The sequence below is a fragment of the Nilaparvata lugens genome, chromosome X (genome assembly GCF_014356525.2).
Source record: "Nilaparvata lugens isolate BPH chromosome X, ASM1435652v1, whole genome shotgun sequence".
NCBI classification, from domain to species: domain Eukaryota; kingdom Metazoa; phylum Arthropoda; class Insecta; order Hemiptera; family Delphacidae; genus Nilaparvata; species Nilaparvata lugens.
Genome location: NC_052518.1, coordinates 3454615 through 3474301, shown reverse-complemented (window position 1 = coordinate 3474301; position 19687 = coordinate 3454615). Strand labels below are relative to the sequence as shown.

At 37.5% G+C, this 19687-nt stretch overlaps 1 protein-coding gene across 1 annotated transcript in view; it reads right to left on the bottom strand.

Annotated features, from left to right (window-relative positions):
• Positions 1-1174: 1174 nt before the first annotated feature.
• Positions 1175-19687, bottom strand: part of LOC111056571 (serine-rich adhesin for platelets) — a 54117-nt gene continuing 35604 nt past the window's right edge. Inside the window, exons 8-13 of the mRNA XM_022343949.2 lie at positions 16805-18831; positions 14238-14396; positions 11524-11792; positions 8847-9111; positions 7222-7460; positions 1175-3478 (exon numbers count right to left, since the gene is read on the bottom strand). Of these exons, the coding sequence (XP_022199641.2) occupies positions 3381-3478; positions 7222-7460; positions 8847-9111; positions 11524-11792; positions 14238-14396; positions 16805-18831 (3057 nt within the window). The 3' untranslated portion in view covers positions 1175-3380. The remainder of the gene's footprint in view (positions 3479-7221; positions 7461-8846; positions 9112-11523; positions 11793-14237; positions 14397-16804; positions 18832-19687) is intronic.

The following is a 19687-nucleotide window of genomic DNA, read 5'->3' as shown; positions in this document are numbered from 1 at the left end:
AATAATTTTTATGAAAAAATAGCGTCAACTCTGGTATAGTTTTTCATCCATTGCAACGCTGTCATACTGAATAACATCTCTTAGTTCTATTACTTAAAATTTTATAACAGTAATTACATAACAGAGCTAGCTATCACACCTCGTGTCAGATTACAAATAAATCTCCTTCAATCGAAACAAAATTGAATCTTCTTCTTCTTCTTATTTGTCTCTATCCTATTTAAATGAAAACATAAGTTTATATAAACCATTTATTTCTTCGGTTTCAACTCGTACATCAATTTTAATAAAATAACACTATAAAGTAGCTGAGATCCATTCTATGCATATAAAAAGTATTATCTGATCCAGAAAAAATATAGACATTGAAGGATTCTCTAAAACACCGTAAGTCTAAATCGAACCACATCAACTATATCGAATAATCTCTTTACAATAAATCCAAATGTATTTACATAAGCAACAAATAATATTGAGTGTCTATTCTGTGCAGAATAAGCATTTTTTATTACTGAAAGATGTTAGTACAAAATATCGTTAAAAATGGAAAAGAATGATGCTGCATTGGATCATCATGCCCGTTAGATTATAGCAAATTAATGAGAAGTGGGTTCATTACTCGTACAGTACGTCACTTTTTACATGTACTATTTTAATTAGTTTAAAGGATAGTTAGAAAACTATTAAAAATGTAATATGCAAATCAACTGTATAATTTTTGTTATATTGGGGATTTTTGCACGATAACATTTATTACATTCGTACGACATAGAATACATCTATATAAGTTGTTTTATACCAGACACAACAAATATCCACTTGTTATACTATAATCTACAAATTATTTTTTTTACATTCTCCGAAGAAGAAGCACAACACCTTGTAAAATTCAACAACTAGAACTGATGTAGGATAACAATTTGAGTAGAATTAACAAAGATGAACCTAACTAAGATGATGGTTGAAGAGAATAAATATTTTAGTGATAAGAAAACTATATTTACAGTAAAACTTTCTAGAACAAGATACATGGCCTTCAAGGGTTGTGAATCAGTGATAAAATATTCATTGTAGATGGTAAAGAACGTACATTATTGAGTAGTTGACACCAAGTACCAGTTATTATTCTTATTCAATACAACAATTACAAATATCTAGGTGGTGTTGATAGAACAAGTAGTTGAAAGGTCGTAGTTATAAACGATTTTTTTAAAAAGAACTAAGATCGGTTTGGTTCCAGTAACCAGTAACAGGAATACATCATGAAGATTGCAGTATTCGGTTATTATGCAACCGAATTAAACTTGACCCAAGTTTGATCTTGAAAATCGTTCATAAATACCGAAACTTATAGCAGAAAATTGGAACACTTTTTTCAAGCACAGTTATAATCAAAGTATAATGGAGGAAAGTACAAATTTTTGAAACAAAATATCGTGAAAAATAAAAATTAATCTTGAGCAGACATTAAAATAAATCTAATGATTAAAATAAATTTCGCATCTGTGATTCCGCCTTTAAGAAAACACAAGGCCAAGTATGATAAAATAAATTTTGATAACATGATCCACGAATGAAATATTAAAATACATAAATCTAATGATTATAATATCGTTGATAGAAAATGTTCTATGATTGAGCGGTTAAAATAAATATTGAATCTTTGATTTTGTCTTTGAGATATTAAGAGATAAATATGATAAAATAAAATCTGATAGAAAAATCTATGAATGAACGATTAGATGATAAAATAAAATTTGATAGAATAAATCGATGATTGAATCCACTACTTGTCATAATAAAATCATTCCCACAAATATAAAACTCTATACAAATATCAAATTTTTAAACAATCCTTATTATGAAAATGTATGGGGTTTTATGTTAAAATCAAAGTAAGCAAATAAAGATTGACTTGAAAGTTGAGACCAGATGATGGATTATTTTTAAATGGAGAAAATTAATAGTTAATAACTTTTCTTCCCTTCTTCTGGGAAACGTCAACTTTGCGATTGAGAAATTCACACTTAGAAACCCATTTCTACAGTGAACAAAGAAAATGTATAAAAATAATATGGAGAAACTAATACTGTACTGCATTAATCAAACAAGCGACGATTAAACAGAATAAATATTTGTTTTTGGTAACATTACCGTTTACCGATACCAAAAGCTAATATATTAAACACAGCTGTCTAACAACATCGAAGAATAATAGGATGAAAGTAAAATCCCAATTGATGATTATAACTAATGATCAAATGAAATGACGTTCATAATTAGCATGATGCTCCACACCACAGCAAAGAGGATGCTGAACCTGCAGCTGCTGTTGATGCTTTCTTATCGGTTGTTTCCGATTTCAAATTAGTTGATCCACACTGCGGTTTACAGAATGCATCATTTTTCGAGGGGTAACTATTGAACTTGCTGACGCCTACCGTGTTATTTACAAGTGTTTCCACATTCACCTTGCTCTTTTCAACATACGTGGATTTGCGGCTATGTAAAACTCTGTTTCTAGACCGCATTGGATCTGTATTGACCTGTTTAACAGTTGCAGTTTTGTGACTTGCACTGTTGGTACCCGTAGATTTCGAACTGACTTTTTTCGCGCATTTTTTTACATTCTTTGCCGATTCTGTGTTGGATTTTCGATTTTTAGAACCTTCAACGTTAACACTCTTGGAAACGTTTTTGAACCGTTTAGTAGATTTAGAGACTTTTTCGGCTGGGAGAGAATTTGAATTTGACTTGGAACTTGATACAGTGGTCGGCTTTTTGAAATGACTCAGAACATTGTCGTCGTCGTCGAAGAAAGATTGATCATCCGGGGGGAATATTTCGTGACACTTTAAAAGCGATTCACACAGCTTTGCCTGCTCGTCATCGATTTCAGAGAAAGATTCACAATGGAACAGGGGAAAGATGTTTGGGACGTCTGTCCCTTTATCAACGTTTTTCTTATTATCCGAGGCTTTAGTTGCATTCTCAATTACTTTTGAATCGAATTGAGTTTTAACAACGTTTTTACTTCCGACACTAACATTCGGATCTGAAGAGTTTGAAACTTTAGCATCTTCTACAGTTATAGCAGCTTTTTTAGAGCGTGCAGTATTTCTGTTTTTACAGCTTGCACTGCTTCTGCTAGTGTCACACATATAAGATTTCTTCGCCGGTGATTCAGAGTTGTTGGAAGAATTATGTTCCTTTCCAACGACGGTTGAAGAAGCATGCTTTCTTTTGGGAGTTTCCGCTCGACTGTCCACTTTCAACTTTTCACGCAATTTACAAGTGTCTGTAGCACATTTGTTTTCGTCCGAGTTCTTTTTGGTGGTTGGTTTGGAGGGTTTCCGAGCAGCCGGGGGCGGAGGCAAGGGTCATTTGCTGTCGCGGGAGGCGCGGCGCCGTGACTTGCTGCTACCGCCTCCACTGCCGCCTCCATCCACCGCCGTAGTTGCCGCCTCCACTATAGCCACTGCACAAAAACAAACCATCATCATGCAATCATTATGCAAATCGACAACAAATAATAATCTTCAATAAATCTCATGTTCAATGAATCAAACGTTGATTGAAATTCATGTTTAGTTTCATTCATTGAAATTTATGTTCATTTCTAATCACAAACCATCATGATGATTGAAAACCAGCCACAACTAAATAATCTTGAATGAATCTTACATCAAATTTTACGTTCACTTCTATTCAGGTTTCAAAAATGTATGATTACTTTCATTCAGTATTATAAAGATACATTTACCAATTTGTTAAAAACTTAATTTTTCAATCTAAAATCAGATGGGCATATCATACAGCAGTCACACAATTACCGATTCTTTGACGGCACGGCACGACACGACAGGAAGCTGTCCGATCGGCTAATTAATTCTCAATACGTCAACCTAATCAGTCAATCAGAGAGCTTCCTGTGCTGTCTTGTCGTGCCGTCAAAGAATCGGCGAGTGTAAAAAGTGGCTTTTTGACCGGACTAAAATTTTTGTAGAACTCAACTGTTCTTCAGTGATTGCAAACCTTAGTTTGCAGCACAGGGCTTCATGTCCAATGTTATTTCTTACGAGAATAGGAGTACACTATTGCCGTTTTCATACTGATTCTTTCAAAACGACCTAAGCTCTCTTTTTTACAATCAACTCACAGACTTTCTTACTACTGAGATATCTGCACAAAAGCAATTATTCTGCAATCTAAGGTTTCAACAGACTATAGAATATATTACTGTAATTATTAGTTAAATTTGAACATAAATTTTCTGCATTATTTTGAAATATTATGTTTTTCTTTTACTGTAATGCAACTCTCACTAGCGGGAAAAGAGTTTCTTTTTGCTGGTGATGCCTAGATTTTATATTTCATTTTAAGCATATGTATTAATTTTATTTTATTCAAGTATACAGGGTCTGTATAATAAGAAACCGGACTGACCTCAGGAAATTTTTTATGGGTAAAATATGTACAATTTTTCATTAGATATATTCAAAATAGTCCCTATTGGAGTCGATGAACCCGGGCGGTTAGTTGACGGAGCACCTCTCTGTAGTACTGGTCGTTTACAGTTTGGCCGGGTGGCACAAACTCTTTGTGAACGGCCAGTACTACAGAGAGGTGCTCCGTCGACTAACCGCCCGGGTTCATCGAGTCCGTCCGGAGATTGCCGATTCGTGGATCCTCCATCACGACAATGCTCCGTCGCACACCTGCCTGCTCGTCACCGAGCAGTTGTCCAAACAGTTGAGGGTAACGTTGCCACATCCTCCTTACAGCCCGGATATGGCACCACCGGACTTCTTTTTGTTCCCCAAGATCAAGAGACAACTTAAGGGGACGCGGTTCGGACTCTGGAAAACGTCCAACGTGCTACAACGAGGGCTCTAGACAGCATAGAGGTTGCCGACTTCCAGGGATCGTTCAGGGATTTGAAAATCCGGTATCAGCGTGTTATCGACTCCAATAGGGACTACTTTGAAGATATCTAATGAAAAATTGTACATATTTTGCCCATAAAAAATTTCCTGAGGTCAGTCCGGTTACTTATTATACAGACTATGTATGTATGAATAATTATGTTTGTTATTTATATTTTTAATTATAAGTCATATTATAAAGAGTTTGTTATATGTCTTGAATATTCTAAATTGGCAATAAATGAATTGAATTGAATAGTAATTCTATAGTATGAGCAAACCGTAGACTCTAGCATTGCTCTTACGGTAAATCTATAGCAATTCTATAGTTTGTGAAAACCATAGATTGCAGCATTGCTCTCTTATGGAGTACAGTGCTGCCAGATTTCACAGAGTCCAGAGAGAGTGTTAGCTAATTGTGTGAGAGAAAGAACGAGAAAGAAAGCGTAGGCCTTTTTGATAGAATCAGCATAAAAACGGCGACATTGTTCTCCTATTGTTCTATTGTAATAGCATTTGTCATAAAGCCCCGTACTGCAAACTAAGGTTTCCACGGACTATAGAATAGTAGTTTTTTTTTTCATTGAAACACGATTAGTTTCTGGTTTTTTCCCATTATCAGATGTGTCGCTATTAGATTAAAATTGTTGATATTACAGATATCAATGAAGACTGTTTTGGTATTTGCCTGTAGTTTTCTTCGTGAACTTGTAAAATAAATAACTATAGCATCTATTCAATTCATTGCTAGACAGTACCAAACTAATGTAACTAAAGTCACTTTGTACAGGCTTAGAACAGCAGCTCTTTCGGACTATATTTAATAAGATGTTTTACGATTTATTACTGCAATAAAGCCTGGTTTTCACTAGTAGAGTTAGTGGTCGAGTAACTGGCATACTAACTCTACTCTACTTACTTGGTCGAGTAACTGTTTTCACTACAATTGAGAATAGTAGGTAAAGTGTGTTGACTAGTGAACAGAACTAACCTTAAAATGTCAATAAGGAACATTCAATGAATAAAGTTGAGCATTTGCTTATACTTCTAAAATATGAAGCATTTGCTTCATTTTCTACGAATAAACGTGAGCAAAACCTTTTGCTCATGTTCATCAAAAAAATAGTTTGAGCATTTGCTCGAAAGTAAAAGCTTTTGCTCCAAATTGTATGAATAAACTAGAGCATTTGAAGCAAATGCTTCAAAAAAGTCTAGAGCAGCTTATCACCTTTTGCTCATAGTAAAATGGCTCAACTAATTCGTATGAGGAAGAGGAAACTATACCAGATACGATCACAACCAACAGTTGAGAACTATAAAAATATTTTTAGATTCAACCATGATATATATCACCCTTATCCCTACAAAAGATAGCCATCACAAAATAGGAAATAGGCATTTAAGAAGATGAGAGTGTAGACGATTATAAAAAGGCTATTGATATTATAAGAATATGCTGAAGATTATTAAAGAGATGGCATTTTTCACGCTATTATTTCAAAATTCTAAACTCAACTAACCTAAAACTCTATTTATAAATAGAAAACAGAGCAGACGACGCAAACACAAGCGGTGCACCCTACTTGCATATTTAGCGCTTCCGTGAGCTATAAAAACAAAGTAAGGCTACAAAAGCAAATCAGCTGATGAAAAATCTTTAAAATACGTGAGCATTTGCTCCAGAGTTCAGGAGCATAAGGTAAGAGTATAAGGTAAAGCTTATTCATATAAAAATGAGCAAATGCTTTTGCTTCTACCTTTTGCTCATGAGCAAAACCTTATGCTACATGCTCTTGCTCATGAGAATTTGCTCTGGTTTTATTCATATGGGCCATTATCGCCGATCAGCCACAAAATTTTTACAAAAAGCATTGATATTTGCGGCTGATCTTTTGCTTGCAAAACAACGGCTATTGTTTTGTTTAAATTTGATCTCAATTATCGTATTATTTCTAAGGAATTAATAGAATGATTATATACTATATCTATTATGAATTGTAACATGTATTCATTTTGGCAATAGAAATTATTATTAAGAAGAAAATGAAATTAGACTCTACTAGCTCTAAACTGTTTTCATTATCATAGTACTGGTAGAGTGAGAAGCGGTGGTGGGGGAAGGCAAGTGGTAGAGTACTATCCCACTCTACTCTACTAAAAACTAGAACTCTACCATGAACGTTTTCATTGGGAGAGTTCACAAGATAGTTAGTACTTGTACCACTAACTCTACTAATGATAACCAGGCTTAAACGAAAAATAGTCTACAAAATATAGTAAAGAAAGTAGAGTTTACCACTAATAGCTCCACTCCTGGTTTTACGCCTGGTGTTGACCTCTTCAGTGGGATTGGCTGGCCTGACGATGCCCACTCCGGACACGAGGGTGGTGGTTCCCCCCTCTGCAGCCCCTTGACCACCCTGGTCAGCCTTGGTCTGTCGGCCTGAGCGTCTAGCGCCCTTCGAGGTCTGACTACCCCCACCCCCTGTTCCAGCTGCTCCAACCGTCGCATTTCTTGCGATCGCGTTGTTTCCTCTGCAACACAATACATTCCATTTTCATTTATTTAATAACAATACATAACAAAAGTAAGCACAAACATGATGATAATTGTGGATAATGGAACATAATGGGCCCGTTCTGGGAACATAAAAGGTGGTAAATTGTCCGATTCACAATTAGAAGATTTAATTCTTTTGCTATCGGACCATACAGTCATCAGCAACGTCAATAAAATATACATAACACTTGACCTAGTCCAATTAGGGCCGGTTTCCGAGCTCGGGATTTAGCTAAGTTCTAGACTTTAAACAGCTGGAGTCAGAAAATTAGATTTCCAAAACGGGGCGTAGTCGCAGTTTTTATAACAGTAGTCGCAGTTTTTATTTTCTTATTTCTATAATTGGAAACGTTTTTCCTTGACGAAATTAAACATTTCTGAATAATTCAAAATAGCTGAAACTTTATACTATTTTCTCTTTATTTTATTTTGTGTTTAATTTTCTAGTTTTTTGAAATTTAATTCAAACATGACTTTGACATAATGAAATAATTATTATGATAAGACACTACAGCGGCCTTTGTCAATTTACGCAGTTAGTCTACGACACTCTTTGATGAAAATTGATTTCAAAAGTGCGCGCAAAAAAACTTGAACCAAAGTTCTAGAGTGGTGTTCCATGGAAATAGTAGTTTTGTAAGTCACGTGATCGGCACAAGTCACGTGCTGGAACAATTTACGATTGGAACTGAAACAATTTACTGTACACAGAGCGTACAATATCCACTCTTCGTTTATAGGCTACTGGTGTTTAAACTTGAAACTACAAAGACAGAATTTTGAGTCCAACTAAACTTGACAAAGTTTGCAAAAATCGTTCATTTCACTCAAACGCTCTTCGAGTGGCAACTATTAATGTAAACTCCGTTTAACAGGAAGAGTTGGCAGTTCAAATCCCATTAAAACGGTTGTTCTTACAATGTCATCATCTCTTCCCATCATGCACGAACAAGTAACTTACACAAAAATTCAAGCTTATGTGGGCTTTAAAAGAACAAATCGTTCAATAACTCTCCAGTTCTTAGTTTATTGAATAGATCTTTATCATAATTTATAATCTACTACCAGTTAACCCGTGCTCCGCAAGGATCTGATCAAAAACTAGACAAACTGGAAATTTGAAGAATTTAGAATAGGCCTTAAAACCATCCTCGGTAAGTTAAGAATCAATATGCAACATTTCATGTTCAGTAGTTGAGACGTGATGATGCGTCATTCGTGAATTTCCTATCCTGTACATGTTTTACCCAATTATTTCCTTTATTATATTATAGATAACAGCACTATTATGATCTGAATTACTGTAATCTAAATTCCTTTAACACAAGAAACATTATGTACAAACAAAAATTCGAACTCACTTGGTATTTGTATGAGTCGCATGAGTATCCACTTCGTTATGACTGTTTTTAATGCTGTTATTGTTGTTGTTATTGTTATTATTATTGTTGTTGTTGTTGTTGTTTGCAGCTAGTCGACCATGGTGATTGGTCTGTTGGTTGGGCTGAGGGTTGGAGTTCGCCTGTGATCTCACACGTTCTCTCTCTCGCTCCGAAGCACGGGCGGCCATCTCGATTAGCGGCTCGTCGTCCGAGCTATCAAGTTCAATTGTCGATGTTGAGTTTACTGCAAACAAAATAATTATCATACAGTATTCTCATTAAAAATAGAACTTACACAAGCATGCGATAATCATAGTCGGCACATCACGAGATAGGCCGTTTTCACACTTGTTTGATTCTGGGGCGATTTTTGTCGTCCGGTTTCCGGACGACATCGGTTGAAGCCTTTCACTCTTACCGACAACGACACGACTTCTGTAAGCTTCGCACACAGTAGGGCTTTTACTAATATCATTACAGGAGTGCCTCAGATCAGCGAGATTTCAGAACTGCGAGTACCTATTCCAGACAAACTGAAACAAGTGGGACGTTGTGCCTTTCAGTTTGTACATTGTCACAGCATCGCAGGCTGATACAAAGGGAGTCTAGTCAGCTACACCCACGCAAATTAGAATTCGGCTCTGTTTAATTTGGTTTTAAAGATAAAGGTAAGATTGAGTTTTGGCTTTTAAATGGCAATATTGTTTGAAATGTTTTGTTCAGGATACAGTATCAATCCAGATTATGAGAGGGGACCATTCGAATATACAGGGTGTTTAAAAAAGAACTCCCTAGTTATGATGTGTCATAGAATCAGTGATATACACTATTCTAGTTTGTGGTGTTTGATTCAGCAACTGTCGTCCAAGTTTTGTCCCCCTGCAGTTGGCAGACCTGCTTGACCTTAAGACGGCGCCAGGGAACAGTTCCTTCAGTTGATACTCGCTTTCCGGGAAGGTGGATAGGGAGAGCTGGCCCAATTGCTTGGCCACCACGAAGCCCGGACTAAACCCCTCTAGACTTTTTCTTTTGGGGAAACATAAAAAAATGTTGTGTACAGTGAAAAAATCCGAGACATAAACCATTTACGGGAAAGAATCGTCACGGCGGTTGGGACAGTTACACCTGATATGTTGGTGAATATATGGCGAAAACTTGAATATCGTCTCGACGTGTGCAGGGCAACAAATGGATCCCATGTTGAAGTGTACTGATGTGAAACAAAACTTGAAGGTTCTCTCTTTCATTGTATGCTGCACTTGTTGGTGAAGTTTTCCATTAATTTACACATTAAATTTATACCTAAAATTAGAGAGTTCTTTTTCAAACATCCTGTACTTTGATAGTGTATCCAAAAAGCAACGAGATCCAGACAAACTGAAATGTCGCACAACTGAAATCCTCCCAATCAGTGATTTTCGCACATATGAATTAGAACCTTGATTACAACCCTATTACATAAGAATAAGAACGTCATATTTGTTCTCCATAATCATTCTAATTGTTTCTTGATACTTTCAATTTGCTACTGGAACACAAATTCTACTGTACTACCCAATTTCAAACAGACAAAATCATGTTCAAAATTGTCGATGCCGGAGCGATGTTGGCTGACACGAGTGACAACGACACCGACACGACACGACACGACACGACCTAACACGAACTTACATCGTTTGGTGAGTGTGAACCAATCATCTGTACCATATGATACCATTCTATTTCGATTCCTACAACACCGGGCTAGAATCGCGACGAACAGAAGTCGTCCGGGATTCGGTAATTGTGAAAACGACCAATGTATTTAGAATGTTGTCAGAGGCTTATGGTTATACCGGGAGCCAAGACAATAATTACAAAACACAAGGAACGACAGTCCCACATATACAGTATAAAACTCAAGGAGTATTTAATATCATTTTGTCTGTACTCTCTACAAGAGTTTACAGATCACACTGTAGGTTTGTGAATGTTATTTATCACTGTTATTTCTGTAGGAGGTTTAAGTCTGTTTTATACTATTTTTTGTGTTGTGTTTGTTATGTTTTATTGACGCTGTTCCTAATGTACCCGTACATGATTATGAATAAAAACTTTTCAAATCAAACACATGGGAACAAGCTCTTAACAATGACAGTTTTCACACTTACTGATTCCTCGCCGGTACGACACGACAGGAAGCTTCTTGATTGGCTGATTTTCGATACGCTAATCCAATCAGCCAATCAGAGAACTTTTTGTTCGTATTGTCGAGAAATCGGTAAGCATGAAAACGGCCATTGCGTAAATGCATACTGCCGTTCATTATAAAGTAAACTTTCTTGCCTATCCTTTATAAATCTAATATAATATAACTCTCCAATCAATTATAATTAACTTATAAACCGTACAATTTTACTAGCAGGGAGGCAAAGCTACGAGACGCGTAGTGTAAGTTATAGCCAACTAAAGTATAATCACTTCGCTTATATGGGCTGCTTGATTCAAATAAAACAATATAAAAACGTTTAGTACTTAAAAACTTCAAGTTACAAATGTTCAACTTGAAAATGACCTATGGTAGAAATTAGTCGTTAAACAATTTTTCAAAGTTTTCAATAAAAGGGTACTAAACGTTTTTATTCCAACTAAAGTAATATCCAAGTTGGGTACCAACCTTTAGTACGTAGCTTAGAGTTAGCGGCGCTTGCACTTGCACTAGCTCCAGGTGACACCGAACTGGCACTAGGTGATCTGGCACTTGCCCGACGGTTGGGTCGAGGCTCATTGGGCGTCAATCCATTGCTGCTTGTGCTGTGGTCGGAGCTCTCTTTCTTGCCAGCATCGTGCGTCGAAGAGGTAGACGAAGAGGAGTGTGAAGCATCGAGTCCCATGCACACTTTTATCAATTCGGCAGCGTTCTCTGAACACTTTCGTTTACTAGGCCTGGAAACAAATTCAATCAATGTATTGAATAAAATATTGAAATCATTAAATATTGTTTACATCAGTTTAGAACAAAATACACAACATCAACCAATCATATAACTAATATAATTAGAAAGAGACAATTTTCAACATATTCAATATAAATAATAACAAGGAATCAATATTAACCAGGGCTTGTCATGGACTGTTCACATTGGTTCACTCCTGATAAAACTAAGGTGAGCCGTCCACTGGAACCGATTTCGTCCGAACTAGCATCGGCCGAAAACGTCCGAACGATCCCCCAACAAAGAAAGCTATAGATGCTCGTCCATTGCAACAGGTTCGTACGGCCGTGCACGGCCGTCTCTGGCCGATCAAGTTTTCGATCCAAATTGAATGGGATTTTCCGGCTCTGACCGGCCGAAGTCGAGCTGAGACAACATCATCCTAACCTCAAAATTGTTTCACAGTCTTGTCTGTTTTTGTTTTTTGAACTTGTTCTGTTTTATAAAGTTGTAACTATGGACAATGAAAAATTGATAAGTTTGGTTCCATTGTGGGATATGCGAGATAAAAGATATCATCGCCGTGATGTTCAAAGGAATCTGTGGACAAAGATTGCTCAATAAATAAGATCTGAAGGTAAGATTATTGTAACTAATTTAGTGGATATTTGGTTATTCAATTTTCAAAATATCAATATAATCATCGTTTATGAAAAATTTTGGTGGCTATGATAGTAGTTAGTTCAATAATTGGTAACCAGCCAACTACTGAACAAGACTGACATAAACGGTTCCAATGGACGAGCATATTCGGCCGAATTAACGGCCGGCAGATTCGTCCGATCCAACGGCCTAACGGATCGTTTGAATACGGTTCCAGTGGACGGCTACCCTAAATTCTGCAGCTTTTCTGGTGTCGAGGCTTTCTAGTATGCTGGACCGAGAGGCAGTTGTCACTGCCTACCATGGTTACTTCGAGCCTCTACTGTCCTATGGAATACTTCTTTAGGGGGGCTCAGACGATGCCTGGCAATTTCAAGTGAGTTGGTTTCAATCATTCTATATAGCTTGGGGTATGATCACAATGGATGCGTATATGTGCAGGTGCACACGTGGTAATTCATGACCAATCGCGCAGATGAGAAACAAAATCAGGAAAGATCAATAGGATAGGAACACTCACACCGAACGCGTGCACTTGTTGGTTGCGTTCAGTGAGAGCAGCTACAGACTTGTTTCAATGGTTGAGTTCAAAGCCACTGATCAATTCCATCGGGTTTTTTTATGTTCAGTAAAAAACCTGATCACAGATTAGTGATCACAGATGAACCACAGAATGGAAAGTCGGCTAGTATCTTGACGCCATAATCCGCCATCTTGAAAGAAAGTGTAGCATTGTAATACAGTAGTTTTAATTTCTAACAAGATGATGCAGTCATGTGTCGTGGTCTTGGTGCACTCAAATCTTGGTTAGATTGATACCTTCCATTTTGTGTGTATTCTGTGGCTGAACGGTTGCTCATGAGTCATGACTGACATATGTTTCCCCTGTTGATCATATTTTGTAAACAAAACTAGAACTTAACCTATTTCATTGTAATCAATTAAAATGAAAAACCATCAGGTGATTGGAGTTGTTTTAAATGCTTTGTAAAATATTTTAAATGTTATTGAATTTATGTAATCATGCGTTTCTCTGCTCCCAAATACATTATAATGGAGTCCATTATTTGTAAACAACCTCGTATTCAGCCATGTCTGTTTACGTTTAGCTACTCTATTTACGTTCTTTTCCATCGGTGGAAAGTACGATTAACTGATCAGTGAACGAACCGGATATGACGTTTTTTTTATCAGTTAGACCAAAGACCTTGAAGAGGTATAAACGTACAATGCCTATGCCTTCCCAATGAAATGCTCTTACTTGAAATTAAAGCTTCCATTGAGGTATTTTAGCGCGAGATATTATATAATATATATATATTTTTGTAATATTATAATCACAAAAATCTTCAAGATCTTTAGTATGTAATAATCTTCCAGGTTGTCCCCTCAATGGCCGATTTCAATTCCAAGTACAGTAGCGCTGCATTTGAGTCTATGCATCGTTCAACGACCAAACAGTGGTTCGTTCAGAGCCACGTTCACTCACCGATCTCATCGTTCACTCACCGATCAGTGGCTTTGAACTCAACCAATGACTCATTGCAGATTTTGTTTTTCATACATGATCTGACGTGCACTTGCACATATACGCATAGAATGTGATCATACCCTCAGTACAATTGAAAGGCTAGTACTTGGTTGTAAGGCAACTAAGTTCGATCTAGTCTTTAAAAAAACCGGTCAACCTATAGTTCAGTTCAAAAACATCGACACACAAACCTATGACTTCGATTTGTTTAGTAGAGATTGCAAGTGAAGAGAAATTTTAAATAATGAACGAGCTATTCACCTGGAAGGAGGGGTCTCATCATTGCATTGTGAAGCATTGGAACTTTCTGAGCCTCTACGTGGTCGTTTGTTGGCACCGGGCGTATGACCTGAGCCTCGGGAGCCTTGCGAAGGGGGCGTCAATGTGTTCCCACTGGGACTTGGACTTGGATTGCCTAGTCTGAAAATAAACAGGCACATCACAAACCAATCCTTGGATTTCCTAATCTGAAAACAAACACTCACTAAACTAACACTAAATAGTGAGTTTAGAATCAATAAGACAGCATCATTACTTTTAAAACGTATCATTATAAATAATTGATACTTCTTCCAAACTTACTAACATAATAATTATCCAATACAGTTCCTATTCAATAACGCCTCAGTATAATTCTTATAACTCATAGGCCCGGTTGCACAAAAGCCGGTTAAATTTTAACCGCGATTAAATGCACAAGAACCAATCATAGAAGACTTTTTTGAAAAGACGGCTTCTCTGATTGGTTCTCGTGGAATTAATCACGGTTAAATTTTAACTGGCTTTTGTGTAACCGGCACAATTCCTATAACATAATAACGCCTAAATATAATCCTCCCTTCAAACTTACTAGTATAACTAGTAGTTCTGTGAACAGTAGACCTCACGCAGTATTCTCATCCACAAGTACCTGATTGAAACTATAGACCTTAACGAAATACAGCAATAGACTGGCTTCTCCACACGTCTGTGTAATCACTTGTCAGCTGATTTATGATGAATAATTCTATAGTCTGATTTTTACTCTAATATGAAGGAGGCTCATTTTTCCTTTTATATTATCCTTGAAATGAAAAATTTCCAAAAACCTTGTATATACGTCGACGCGCAATTAAAAAAGGAACATACATGTCACATTTCGTGAAAATCTATTACCGCGTTTCGCCGTAAATGCGCAACATATAAACATACAAACATTTAAACATTAAGAGAAATGCCAAACCGTCGACTTGAATCTTTGAATCTTAGACCTCACTTCGCTCGGTCAACAATCTTCGGCACAATAATTCCTATTGAATAGCTCTCAAACACAATTCATTCAGGAGAATAACTTCTAGTATAATTCTCATTTCAAACTCCTCGAAGCAATTATTTTAGAACTCACTAGTATAATAATTCTTCCAAAAACTCTGTGGTATACCTCGTATTCAATAACTCTCCTCTAATATATTCTATTACAATTATTTTTTAAACTCCTTGGTACAAAAGTGTTTTAATTTAAAGTTGAAACAATTCACTTGTAATTTGTACTTTACTTGTTCGTCATATGAAACTGCATCAAGGAAGCAACCCTCCCGCAGTATATGACATGTCAACGTTTAATCTGATATATTACTAATATCCTTCATCTATCAAACACAAAAAACGAGTGAGCACAACATATTTCACACAACATACATTAAGCAAAAAACAACTAACAATGAAGTCTGCCAATTTGTACGGACACAATACAATAAGGAATCCCCTGAGTGTTTTTTGAACTCCTCAAGCCCTCAATTTCTTATGTGAGATGGGATATTTTCATTCCCATATAAAACAGGCCACTTTCCAGCAGATGAAAATTATTGTATTTTGGAGAAATAAAGATTATGTAGACGAACATTTGAAAAAATCGTGTCAAACAAAGAATAAGAATAAGAAGTATAATTTTTTAATATACTAATTCGGCGAAACCAGCAAAACCACAGTTTGAGTCACTTCCAATAGAAAAACTTTGATTCAACAACGTAAGCTAAACTATAATATTATAACTATACAATTCAATCAAGGTGAAAGTGGGGAAAACGCATATTTATATGTATGTAAGTTTGATGGCAATATTAGAGAAAAAAATCAAATTGTTTTGTGAATTAGGTGAAAAACATTTGTTGATTTAATCCAATCAATTATTTTTTTAGTACTTGATTTAGTGATGCTATCTAAAATTAAATTTTCGGGTAACAGGTTAATCAATTTATCCACTACATAGGGGAACTGTCTACGGCATGGTATTAGGTCTGTCCTGGAAACACGGCGATCTGAAATTATAAATAAATAAATGTTTATTTCCAAAAAAAAAATAAAACTACAACATCAATTACACAAAATAATAGATCAATTACATACAATAGTTAGTTTCAGAAATGTCTTATAATGTGTCCTCTACTTGTTTAGTTTTTTCTGTGTGGAAATTGACCTACTCCACTATGGCGTACCATGTTCTAGAGTAGGTTTGAATTGTAGAATTGTAAGCTGGAATGTATGAAGTGAATGTATTTTTGGATCTATTGATATAAAGTATTAAATGTTTTATAAAGAGTTGTCTCACTGTCAGAACCGGGAATTCTTCATAAAGTAAGTGACTAGGATATCGTCTCGGCCTTTGGAGAGCAGCTTTTAGTATGTGCCTCACACCTATTTTATTGAAATGAGTGTCTAAGGCACCTCCCCAAACCCTTATACCATACTGAAATATGGATTGGGCATAAGGTGAATAGACCATCATCAATAACTTTAAATCTCCAACACTGCTCAATCTGTAGAATTGAACAAAATAATGAACAACTAACCTCTGTTGCTGAGATCTGGTGTTTCTGCTGATACCGGTGCGCCTGGCATCCAGACCTGGTTCGGGAGGAATCTCGATCAGCAGTTGTTCCAGCAGAGACTTTTGCGTGGTGCCACTAGATGTGGAAGAAGATCTAGAGGTGCGAGTGGCTGTGGCCGTTTCGCAGGTGGCTGTGGCTTGTGGTGCCTCGGTGGTGACGGTGGCCGTTTCCGTGGTTGCTGTTGCTGTTGCGGTTGTGGTGGTGGTGGAGGTGGAGGTGGAGGTTGTGGTGGAGGTTGTGGTGGTGGTGGTGGTTGTTGTGGTGTTAGTGGTGGTTGCGTTAGCGGTTGCGGTTGAGGTTGCGGTAGAGGTTGCGGTAGAGGTTGCGGTAGAGGTTGCGGTAGAGGTTGCGGTAGAGGTTGCGGTAGAGGTAGCTGTAGAGGCAGCGGTAGCGGTAGTCGTCCGCTTTCTCTTAGCGCGCGGATGAATGGGAGTGTTGCGGGTGCGGAGGTGACGCAGCGCAGGAGGGGAAGGAGAAGGTGATTGAGATGGGGAGGGGGAAGGAGAATCACCGCGATGCTTCTCCGGATTCGAGTATGTATACAGCGCTGGTGTTATCCTGATGGGTTGCGGGTCGTCCAGATTCGGTGACCCCAACATATCCAATACTACACTCGCCTCATTCAACTTTTCGCTTTTACGATTACTACTATTTAAACTACTTTTCTGAATCACTGTGTCCGAACTACTACTACTAGTCTTATCGCTACTGATCACAGACTTGGATGACGTCGAAGGCTTGCTTTTATCTGTTTTCGAAGTTTCCGTTGTTGGTTTCGCAGTTTTCTTCACTGTTTCACTAACATTATCCGATACACTGGAGCTGGTAGTATTACTGATTGTACTTTTCGAAACATTGGTTGTACCTACATCGTCTTTTGATGTACCATTGTTCGTACTACACACGTTCAACAGCAAGTTGCTAGAATCGCTAGCTTTGCTTGATGTTCTAGAGTTTTGATCACTACTACTACCCGAACCAGAAACAGAAACAGAAACATCTGTTGACGCTTTCTTTGTATCCGTCGACGTATTTTTTGTGATGGTAACACTATTAATCTGCAACGAGGTTGGTTTGGACACATCAACTGTTTTACTAACATCACTCGAGGTATTGTCATTAGTAAGAGTGGGATTTGGCTTGTCTGTGTCTTTAGAGACATTTGTGCTACTGGCAGTTGGACAAGTAGTCAACAAACCAGACACCTCATCACTTTGAGCACAGCTGCGAGATGAGGAACTAGAGGGCTCGGCTGCCAAGTCGTTCTTTGCAGCATTGCCTTTACCACCGTTGTTATCAGTTGTATCGGTCGACGATATTCGCACACAACCAGATTCACCGTACTTGACATCCCTACCACGCGCCCTATCATTATGATCTTCATCATCATCGCGATTGCTATTCGACATGAAGTTAGTGGCATTCACATTGCACTTTGTTCTTTCCACATTTTTCGACGAATCATCCGAGCACTCTTCGTTGATCACATGATTGTTGAGTTTGTTATCAGTAACCTTGACACTATCAGCTGCCGCTTCGCTAGAAGGCACAATTTTAGTAGCGGTCGTAGTGGCAGCAGCTTCCTCCTTGTGACAAGGACTCTCTCCCTGGTTGGGCGACTTCTCCGATAATGCGTCCATCGACTCGATGCCAGAGTCCTCGCCCTGAGTGTTAGCACTGCCGCCGGCCGGCGACTCTCCTCCACCAGTCACCACCAGCACATTCTCGTTCTTGATGACGTTGTTCTCGCGGTGCGGCTTCACACTTGTGACGTCATCCTCCAGCAAGCGCTGCTTCAGTTTCTTCTCGCTCATGTCGAGTTCGCTGACCGGCAGACTTGCCCTGGCCACAGTGACTGCCAGCGCGGCGGCCGTCCTGTCGTGGTCGCTGCGTGGACGCTTTCCGCCGCCCGTCTTTGCTTCCACACCCCGCGCACTATCTTTCAACGGAGTTTTCCGGTTCAGTGCAACTGAGAAGTCGTTCAGAGCCTGTACAAAATCACAAAACAATCTTACACTCGAATCATTTCAAACATTACACAATCGAAAAACAATCTTACATTCGAATCATTTCAAATATTACACAATCGCAAAGCAATCTTACTCTCATATCGTCTAAAACAGGCTACATCAGGCTACATCATAAAATAAGAATACACTTTACAATAAAAATAAGACAATGTCAGCACCACAGAAATGACAGCGATATACAAATATATATTAAGAAATATTTACTCTCGCAGAGGCATTACTGCCTGTGTGCGAGAATGAGTCTAAGGTAGGAATAGGCATATATAAATATTTCGCTCAACTACTACTATTTCAACAACTACTCAAAAAAATGTATCTAGCTTAAAATTAAGACTGTACTAATCCAAGTTTTTTCTCTTGCTGCTATCAATTTGTAGAGTTGAATGATGTAATTGCACTGAATTCAATGAATCTGATAAGCTAGCAATACATTCTGTATACATTCAAAGGATAAGGGCCAGACCACATTGTCATTTTGTCATTTATTGATTCTTTATCACAAAAGACAATGTATTTTAAAACACATTAAGCGTTTTCTCAGACGCCAACACAATCAACCAATCAGTGAACTCCCTGCTTTGCCGACTCTAAAAACGCCTGAAAAAACGCTTAATATGGTCTGGCCCTAAACGTTTTTTCGTGCTGCTTTCAATTTGTAGAGTTGAATGATGTGATTGCACTGAATGCAACGGGTCTGATAAGCTAGCAATATAAATTCACATTAATATGGTATGATTCATTAACGTTGCCGCCTTTTCTCAGTTGGTTTCAATAGGATAATCGAGACAATCGTTTATATCTTTTTAATTTTTGA